Source organism: Urocitellus parryii, chromosome 5, assembly GCF_045843805.1.
Source record: "Urocitellus parryii isolate mUroPar1 chromosome 5, mUroPar1.hap1, whole genome shotgun sequence".
Classification (NCBI taxonomy): Eukaryota; Metazoa; Chordata; class Mammalia; order Rodentia; family Sciuridae; genus Urocitellus; species Urocitellus parryii.
The window spans coordinates 50,285,481-50,295,231 of record NC_135535.1 but is presented as its reverse complement, the minus strand read 5'-3'; the positions used below and the strand labels follow the sequence as shown (position 1 = coordinate 50,295,231).

At 40.5% G+C, this 9,751-nt stretch overlaps 1 protein-coding gene across 7 annotated transcripts in view; it reads right to left on the bottom strand.

The window, feature by feature from the left end:
* Positions 1-343: 343 nt before the first annotated feature.
* Grip1 (glutamate receptor interacting protein 1) overlaps positions 344-9,751 on the bottom strand; it is a 373,677-nt gene continuing 364,269 nt past the window's right edge. For all 7 annotated transcript variants that reach the window (XM_077798384.1, XM_077798385.1, XM_077798387.1 and 4 more), the window contains 2 exons: positions 5,745-5,891; positions 344-2,082 (listed from right to left, as the gene is read on the bottom strand). In XM_077798384.1, coding sequence (XP_077654510.1) covers positions 1,855-2,082; positions 5,745-5,891 — 375 coding nt within the window. In that variant the 3' untranslated portion in view covers positions 344-1,854. The remainder of the gene's footprint in view (positions 2,083-5,744; positions 5,892-9,751) is intronic.

The window sequence follows — 9,751 nt, the reverse complement described above, 5'->3', positions numbered from 1 at the left end:
CCCTTTCTCCTGTACTTGACCCCAGCTCTCACAGCCCTTCTGTAGAGCAGATATGACCTTCAGAATTGCAGGTGGGGAAGCCGACTCCCAACTCAGGCAGGTGAATTTTAGACCACCAATGAGTAACACAGCTGATATTCAAATCCAAGTATGATTTTAAAACCCATGCTCTTCTCATGGGTCTATGGTGCTTTTCAAGTGTATAGCAAAGCATCTCCCTTGTGAAAATTGTGTACAGATGAGCAGCACTGTATGGCACTCAGGCTGGAGCACTGAAATATGAATTTAGTGTACTAAAAAAAAATGCTTGTCATAGTTTTTGACTTTTTAAAATCACTGTTTATTCCATTTGTAGAGGTTTTTTTTTCATACAAATATTTGCAACAGTTTTGAATTCCCCAAAACCATACATAGACGATAAATACCATGCTATTAAAGTATTAAATTTGTACAAAAATACTTTACAGTTTAATACTTGTTTGTTACAAATAAAAATACATATTTAAGTGACTCATGATCTTTTTTTTCTTCCTTAACATGATTCTGCCTTACACTTTCTTGCCCTGGCGGTTCTGAAATGTGATTTAAATTATATATTTCTTTGCACAAAAAGAAAGGTGAACTTTTTCCTTAAACAAAGGACACAATGTTTGAATGCTTTGCCTAAATGGTTGTTTGAATCATTAACCAAAATGAAAATGTTTGGAAAATAATTGTTTCAACATTCTACCATCAATATACAGATCTATTTTTTAAATATTTACCAAATAACAGTTATTAGTGTACTATTAAAAATATCTGAACAAATGAAAACAGTTGCCAACAATAATTAAAAGCAACTGTCACGATTTATTGCTTTGAGGGATGGTAGTAATTGGCAATGCATTTTGTGAAAAATGTATTTACAATTTCCATAAGTGGCATGGCTCAGAACAAAAGATAGTCCAGTGTCATTTTTAAGTACATGTGCTGTACACCCCTCAATATTAACCAGTTTTCAAAACATGTCAAGCAGTATGAGTTTGATTTGCCTATTAATAAGATGAATCTCATTTTAATAGAATCTTCATTCTCTCTTAAATTCTTAGTCTTGAATTTTAAAAATAGGATAATATAACTAATTCTCAGTGTTCCTACACACTCTAATTTCATTATCAGAGATTTTTAGCTATTAAAAAAATGTGTCCTTAAAAAAAAAAAAACAGGTCACAAGACATATCCTGTTTGATAATTTGTTGCATAGGGAATAGCATACATCTTAGAGTTAAAATCATTCCTATATTTGGGCAAACATTTACCACCACCTATTATGGTCTCCTACGTGCATCATTGCTGAAACATTTTAAGATAACTTTTCACCCGTACCCCTCCCATTGCAGCAGTCCCTGCAGTGTACCGAATACTAGTTCCCCTAGTAGAGCCAGCTTCCTGTTGGTCATGTTCTTATGTTAATGACTTCATAGTAAGAAACTGATTTCAAAGTGAATTAAGGAAATCATCATTGAGAATATTTCCAGACAGACATTTCTCTTTTTAAAAAGTGATCGTTAAGATGAATTTGTAAAAAAATTTCCTCTGATGTTAATTCTGGGGGGGAGGGCAGCCTATTTTTCTCTTTTTCTCTACCAATGGGCTTGGCAGGGAATTGCCTGCTATATATCATAGTGGTCACCTAAAAAGAAATCTTCAACTTGAAAAGGGAAGTGAACATGAGCCATGAGAGAGATTTTAAAAGACCCCTGTGCTTGCAGTTAATGCCACGTGATTATCTGTGCTTCAAATGTCACAGAAATCTTAAAGGGATTTTTAGCACCATGTAGATATCGTCTTTTGTCCTGCTTTATAAAAGTGTTGCTATAATGTATTAGTGGGTTCTCGCATCTCCAGATTACCACCGTGGCTAGGCTGTTGGAAAAAGGCGCTGTTCTGTTCACTCCAGTCTCCTCCTGGTAGAGTCTGTTCTATGGATTTCTGGGAAGCCAGTGGGTTTCTGCTAATAACCAGGTCCAGCTTATTACCAGATTCTGCTATGAGGGGCACGACAAGACAGCAGTCAAAGTCTCTAGTTCGGACATGATTAACCTGAAAGGCCAAGAAGAGTCATTGTTACAGTCATTGTTTCCCAAACCTGGAGTGCACCTCTGGTGTAGCAAGTTGATGAATGAGAAGGGTGCTTTAAATGTGCATACCATGCAAAGTTCCCCCCAGCCCTGTTCTGACTATGCTCTAATGTGGCCATTGGTGCACAATCATTCTCTGCTAAACTGTAAGGCCCCTGAGAGCAGGAACGAGTACACACCCTCTCCTCCCCCAGCTGGCAAATTGCCTCTGCGAGGGGAGGTGGCCCCGTTGTTGAATATTACCCCGATTTGCAGATAAAGAAAGTGAGGCAGAAAGAGGGCTAAAAGCTTTGTCTTAGAGGAGTGATTGGTCAGGGTCAGACTAGGCTGTAATTCCAGAGAGTCCTACAGGTTCCACAGCCCATGCTCTTAACCATGACCCTTAAAAGTGAGCTCGCATGCTCTCCTCAGCTCCTATATGTGCTCATCTTCCACTCTCCTCTGCCATCAAGAGTTTTTAAAAGCATCTCCATTTTGCTTCCACTCCTTGACTTCCCATTCTCTCCTCCATCTCCTGAGGTCTGGTCCTGTCACTTGTACTGCTAGAGAATGACCCTGTTGTCAAACCCCAAAATGGTGTCGAGTCCTTATTGTCCTTGGCCTCTAGCATTTTCTGCTCTCAACCTTTAACTCTTTTCCCTGGGATGCAAAGGCCACATCCAAAAGCTCAGGCTGGTGGCCAGAGATAAGAACCTAGAGGCATCTTTGTCTGCTAGCAGGCCCAGCTCCCTGCTTTCCCCCCAGCACTTCCTTTAAATGGACCATTCACACATTTAAGCTCAAACTTACATACAAGGGAATAGGGCGGCCCTCAGGAATAGGGTGGCTCATACACTATTCCTTTGTGCATAATGCTACCTGTCACTCTCTGTCCCTGACCCTTCATACCTATCTGTGACCTGGGAACAGTTGGACTATCTACCTACCCCAATGTGCCCTCTCAACCCTGGATCTATCAGTAAACAGACATGAACTTGCCTCCTATTGTGGTGGTGTATTGAATTTGCTATCCCAGGCTGGGTTTCCCCAGAGAACTGAAGGGTGGGCTCCCTGTACCAGGGTGATGGCCAGGCACAGCATCAACTGGACACTGAGACTGCCCTAAGAGCCATAGGGCCTCTGCCAGTATAAAGGAGTCTCCCATATGAGGTGCCCTGTGTCACAGGGCAGACAGCTAGGCCTTGGGCCATTTCCAGATGAAAGAGGTATTCTGCGAACAGCACACTGTGAACATGCACACTCTTCTTTTTCTGGCTGGCAGGGTTGTTCCTAGTGCTGAAACCCCAATTTAGCTGGGGGGTCTCCAGATGCGAGGTTCCTATTACACCACTCCATTTGCTTCTCTTACCATTTTAACTATTTGCCTTTAATAATTTTTCTGCCTTATTGCTTTCTGTCCTTTAAATTTTGTTATTGTCAGAATTCTATCTATGCTTATCTCCCTTATAATAAATCAACTTTATATAAACCCTCACCTTCAGTATTCAGAATCTTTAGATCTTGCTCCAGCATCTCTGCTAAGCAGATGCGACCTGTCCACTTCCTCCCAGGCTGCTCTGCCAGAATGTGCTGACACTGTAAAGACTCAGTGAGTCTGAAACACATGGCTGTCTTACCTATACCTACCTGGTTTCCTTACCTGTCTGGCCCCATTCACCCATGATCATATTGTATTGCTTTTATGACTTACAAATTATGTCATTATTCTATGCTTAAGAAATTACTATGCCTCCAAAATAGCTTTATCATGGCATTCAAAGCCCATCACAATCTGAATCCAGACTACTTTTGTATTTCAGCTTTCATGAAAGTTGGTATAGCTCTGATCAGTAGATTACTCCTAGAAGCTCAGTACCTTGTCCATAGTAATTACTAGAATATCTATGGAAAATGAACTATCCTAGGACAAGACTAATTGTTCTATTGCCAAGGTAAAAATGACCATCAGAATTGGTATTGAAACTATGTAGTTGATCAAAGACAACTTGCTTCAGGGAATACACCCCTACAAACCAACAAACCAGGGGCAGTCTCAGGCTTTGAAAATCACTGTTAGTGACAGATTTGTTCCAGCTGAATATGTTAAGACAGATGCAAACAAACTGCTTTTTTTTTTTTTGATACCAGGGATTGAACCCAGGGGTGCTCAACCACTGAGCTACCTCCCCAGCCCTTTTTATTTTTATTTTTAAAATTTTGACACAGTCTCTCACTAAGTTGCTTAGGGCCTTGCTAAGTTGCTGAATTAACTGGCTTTGAACTTGGGATCTAGCCTTCAGAGCCACTGGGATTACAGGTGTGGGTCACTGTGCCCAGCTCAATCTACTGCTTTGCTTGCAAAATACTCTTACCAAAATCTGTAGAAAAGTCTGGGATTTGCTTTGCCAAATGAAGCTTTGCTAACCATAATAATACATTAAGTTGGTTTTACAGTTCAGCTCTTCGGTTTCAGATATAGTGTGAGATACTGAGATATAAAGGATCATATCATGGCAAATGGAAGAATAAGGTACTAGCCTTGATCTCAAGAAGTTTGTAATCTGCTGGAGAATATGAATGGGGAAACAGGCAATTGGAATAAGGCAAATTCTGCCAAAGGAAAAAGATTCTATCCTAGATAGAATATAGAATATGTCTTTAGGAGTATGTGAGCATTGGTCAATTAAGACTTTGAGGAGAAAACTAAGTTAGTAGTTTTCAACCTGGCTGCTCACTGGAATCACTTGCTGGAGTTTTAAAACACTGATGCTGTTTTTCATCCCTAGCGATGCTGATTTCAGTGTTCTGGGATTTGGTCCAGGCATTGGGATAAATTTTTCTAATTCTGTTTTTCAGGCAAGGTAGAGAATCACTGATTTGAGTGAAGCCAAAAGGTTAAGTAGGAGTTGCGTAGGTAGGCAAGAGGGTGGGAAAATAGGAGAGGGTTGTGGGGAAAGGTGATAGTGCATTGCAAGGTTCAGGGCCAAAATGCTTCTGTCCTTCTGTACAACATTTGACTACTTTCCATGTGACAGGCATTGTTCTTGGGACTGATGAGACAGTGGTAAAATCACTGCCCTCGTGGAGTGATGTTTTAGTGGGCAAGAAAGTAAACAAATAATTGGGTAGGAAATAAGGCTCATGTCCCAATGATAGAAAGCCAGGTGGTGGCAGGACATGGCCTTCCTGAAACAAGTCCATTTGTAGCCAGAGAGTAAATGAAGAGAGAGACAAGATACTGGCAAGGAAAGATACTTTAGGTTATACTTAAGAAGAGTAGAAGGAAGGACTAGATGGTAGGGAGCTGGAGGGACAAAACTACATAATATTGACATATTAATACATGCCACAGTTAGATATTAGTGACCCATGTGGATGGGTGGAGTCTGAAGAATAGGCACTAGATTGGGAAAGATGGCTTGGAGCCAAAACACTGTTAAGAAACCAGAGAACTCTTTAGGCTGGGATAGAATTTACTAGAGCTGACAATTCTTTATTTAGCTGTTTATTTTCAATAATTCCGTAATCTTGGTGACAATGTTTGAAGGCAAGAGAGCAAAGAACTCCACATCTGCAGGGATATTTTGAGGAAGTCCCCAGTCATGAGTCAGTTGCAAGGAATTAGGATCTCACCCAAGGTCTTACCTGTAAGAGTCTGTCATAGGGCTTTAAGCCACCAAGATCGCCTGGCCCAGCTGGGCGAATATTTTTTACATAGACTCCCTTCTCTAGCAAGCCATCTGCTACACTGAACCCAAAGTCTTCCATGTCAGAATCCTTGTACAAGGTCACCTGAAATGTGAGAAAATGGGAAGGAAAAAGTTAGTTCAGGTAGTTCTGAAACTTCTGGATGAATAATCTCTTCAAACTAATTTCAGTAACAATGATTTACAGAACACAAGTAGCTCCCAAGTTCATCTCTGCTGCTGTTTGCCACCCCAAGAAAATTGTTGCAATTTGTAAAGTTCCATCCAGAATTGGTAAAAAAAAAGGAGGAGAACTGGAGAGTCCTGTTGTTTTTTGTTTTGTTCTTCTTTGTCTCTCTTAAATTGCAGTCACTAGGAATATGTAGGGGAGAAATTCCTTAGGACAGGCGGACATCTGGTAGGAGGAGCAGCCACATACTGCTGAGATATTGAAGAACAGCCAGAGGCCTGACCCTCCTCCCCACTCCAGCCCAGAGCTGTGCTAAATACAATTCTCAATTCACCCTCTTTTCTATGAGCAAGGATCATAAAGTCCATTATTTTATTTGCTATGTACCCAAGTCAGTCCCATCAAGAAAAGTGTTCCTGTAACAAATTCCTTGCTCTAGGACTGAGCTTGACAGGTTCCCTCAGGATGTGCCTAGGATGTGGTCTAGTAGCTCAAGTGTGCACCCTTTCACACTAGGGATGTCAGCTGGTTCTCTTTGCACCCATGGCCAGCCACTGCCAGCTAATGCTTCCCCAATCCTCCCTGCTCCATCTGATCACCTGCAAGAGTTAGTCTGAGGTTAAAAGAAGAAATCATTTGTACCTTCATCAAATCCTTATCATATTCTAAGCACAGGTACGGATGCTGGAAATACCAGTGAGCCACAGAAAGTGGAGTCTGTCCTCAAGAGCAAATCCATGACCTTGAATAGTCACTGCAACCTCCCTGGGTAAGGAAGGCAAGTGGTATACTCAGCACATCTCATCCACTTAGTGTATAAGGTGGATGTTGTTTTCATGAAGGTGTACTCGAAGCCCAACATAAAAACTGACGCACAGTTCAAACAATGATTTGGGCTTATTTTTTAAACTGCCATTTAAAAGAAATATTTACTTAATTTAAAAAAAAGAACTAATGGATGAATACATTCTTACAAAGTAGTAAAAAATTCAGAACCATTTGGGCAAAACACGAAGATTAGGTCTTTTACAGCAGGATTATTTTTTATGTCCAGTTATTTTACTTCAGAGAGGTATGGAATTCTGGAGGAAATACAGAAGTGGTCAGTTTGTGAATTTTATTTTACTGGCTGGAGAGCTAAAATATCAAGCTGAAAGGGTCAATACTATTCACCAGGCAGCCCTTGTGGTTATGGTCATATTAGAAGTGAGGAAATTCAATTTTATAGAGGTTAAGTAATCCGCCCAAGGCCACAGAGGTAATAAATGGTGGAGCCATGTCTGTCAGACTCCAGACACCAAATACTTAACTACCATGCTCAACCGCTGCTCCAAATGCTTTATTCCATTGATTCTACAATGCAGGGTTTTGTTTTTGCCCTCATTTTAAAATTTCTGAAATCAGACCCTTTTGTAATTAATTGATGGCATCTTGTATCTATAAAACAGGGCATTTGGCATATCAGCATTCCCCTCTCCCTCCACCAGAAGGAAAATGCCAGATCTTTGCTTCACCTTTGTTTCATGGGGAAAATCAGTCTTGCCAGGTAGTGTCCTCCTGAAGAGGAGTATGAAACAGTAGCCTGTGAAAATGTCAGTCTCAGACCCCTTCGCAGACCCCAACATCATTGGGATGACATGGAGTGTGTGTGTGTGTGTGTGTGTGTGTGTGTGTGTGTGTGTGTGTAGCCTAGTAAAATCCTACAGGCCTCCAATGTAGTATGCACACTGATGATGCATGGGGGTAGGTTAGGTTCAAACTGCATGGTTGAGAGAGTACCCCCCCACACCAAAAGCAAAACTCATCAGGAGTCGGGGGAGTCTTTGATGGTGACTTGGGCTCAGCTATGTGGCAAACAGCAGCCCACCCTAGCTCTGTAAGGTGAGCAGAGGTCTTTTTTGTGGTTGTTCAGCAAGCTATCTGATATTCCCAAACAGTGCCTGCCAGGTAGTAGGGTCTTGGGTGGAATAGCAAGGGCTCTTTCTAATAGACCACAGGGTCAAGAACCAGTCATGTTATGCCGAGCCTTTGCAAGCCATTGCAAAGCCTGTGAGTGTCAATTAAAAGGAAGGAATTTAATAGTGGAGTTCAAACCATGCTCCCTTGTACTCTCTCAAGGCCTTGGTCAGTATTTGCAAGGCCATCCTGAGACAGCATGGCTGGACAAGAAGTTGAAATGGCAACGCCTTGTGGCCTTGAGAAGTGAGACACCTCTGATTCTGGAGCCAGGCCTGCTAGTAGGAAACCAGGATTCTCAGGCAGCAAGGGAGGTGGGAAGAGGGCCTTCCAAGGTAGATGCTGGACTTCCCACTAATAAGGCTTGTAGGACTTGAGGGAGTAGTTTAGAATGTTAATAGGGTGTTGCTGTCTCAATGAAGTTTGTGAGGTAAGCCACATAGATATGAAAATAAAATCTCAGAGATGTATAGAAACTTGTCCAAGGTCAAACAGAGCAAGCAATGGAGAATAGTTCAAAACAAGCTTCCTTCCTTCCTTCCTTCCTTCCTTCCTTCCTTCCTTCCTTCCTTCCTTCTTTCCTTCCTTCTCCCCCCAAAAAAGGCTTCTGACTACAAACTTAAAATCTTTACTTGGAACCACTCTGCCTAGCATGGAGTTGCTTAAAAATAATCATTGCAGTCTGGGGATGTAGCTTAGTGGTAGAGCACTTACTTAGCATGCCCAAGGCCCTGGGTTCAATCCTGAGTACCTCAAAACAAAACAAAACAAAACAAACAACAACAACAAAAACCCCCAAAACAACAACAAAACCCAAGCAAAAACAAAACAAAAAACCCTCATCATAGGAATATTTAAGTGCTTCTATTATTATTATTATTATTATTATTATTATTATTATTATTATTATTTTGTTCCAGGCCCATAAGATATTTTTGCACTTCCTTCCCAGTGGAAAGATGGAGGAGAATTTTTTTTTTAAGAAAACTTTATACTTATTTAAGAGTAAAGAGGCTACAACAGTGAATCTTCATCACTCAAATCCAACAACCACCATGGTCTTGTCACATTTACTTCATTTACCTTCTCTTTTTTTCCCCTTTGGGTAGTATTTTAAGGCAAATGCCAATCTTTGTGTCATTTCTCTTCTACATGCTTTCATATGTATCTCTAAAAAATATGCTCACTTTTTTCTGAACAGGCATTTTTCAAAAGAAAACATAAAAATGGCCAATAAGTTTATGGAAAAATACTCAACATTGCTAATCATCAGAGAAATACAAATTAAAACCACAGTGAGATATGGCATCCCAGTCAGAATGGCTGTATAAAAAAGATGAAAAATGACAAATTTTGTCAAGGATGTCTAGAAGAGAGTTGAACTCTTATACACTGTTGGTGGGAATGTAAATTAGGACACCTATTATGACTGTCAGTATGGAAGGTCCTCAAAACTCAAAACAGAACTACTATATGATCTTATAATTTTATAAAGGAAATGAAATCATTATATTAAGTAGGTACCAGAACTCCCATGTTCAAGGTCCACATTACATCTGTGTTAGGTCTCAATTCTGTTCTATAGATCGGGAGCCTACCTTTTCTTCCCCACAATGCTGTTGACTTACTGTTGTCCCCCTTGATCCAGCACTATTCTCAATAGCCATGATATCAAATCAACCAAGGTGACCATTGACAGATGAATAGGTAAGGAAAATGTGCTATATATGCAATGGAATATTATTCAGCTATAAAATAGAAAGAAATTCTGTTATTTTTTGTGAGATGAATGGAACTGGTCAGGTGCAATAAGTGCATAG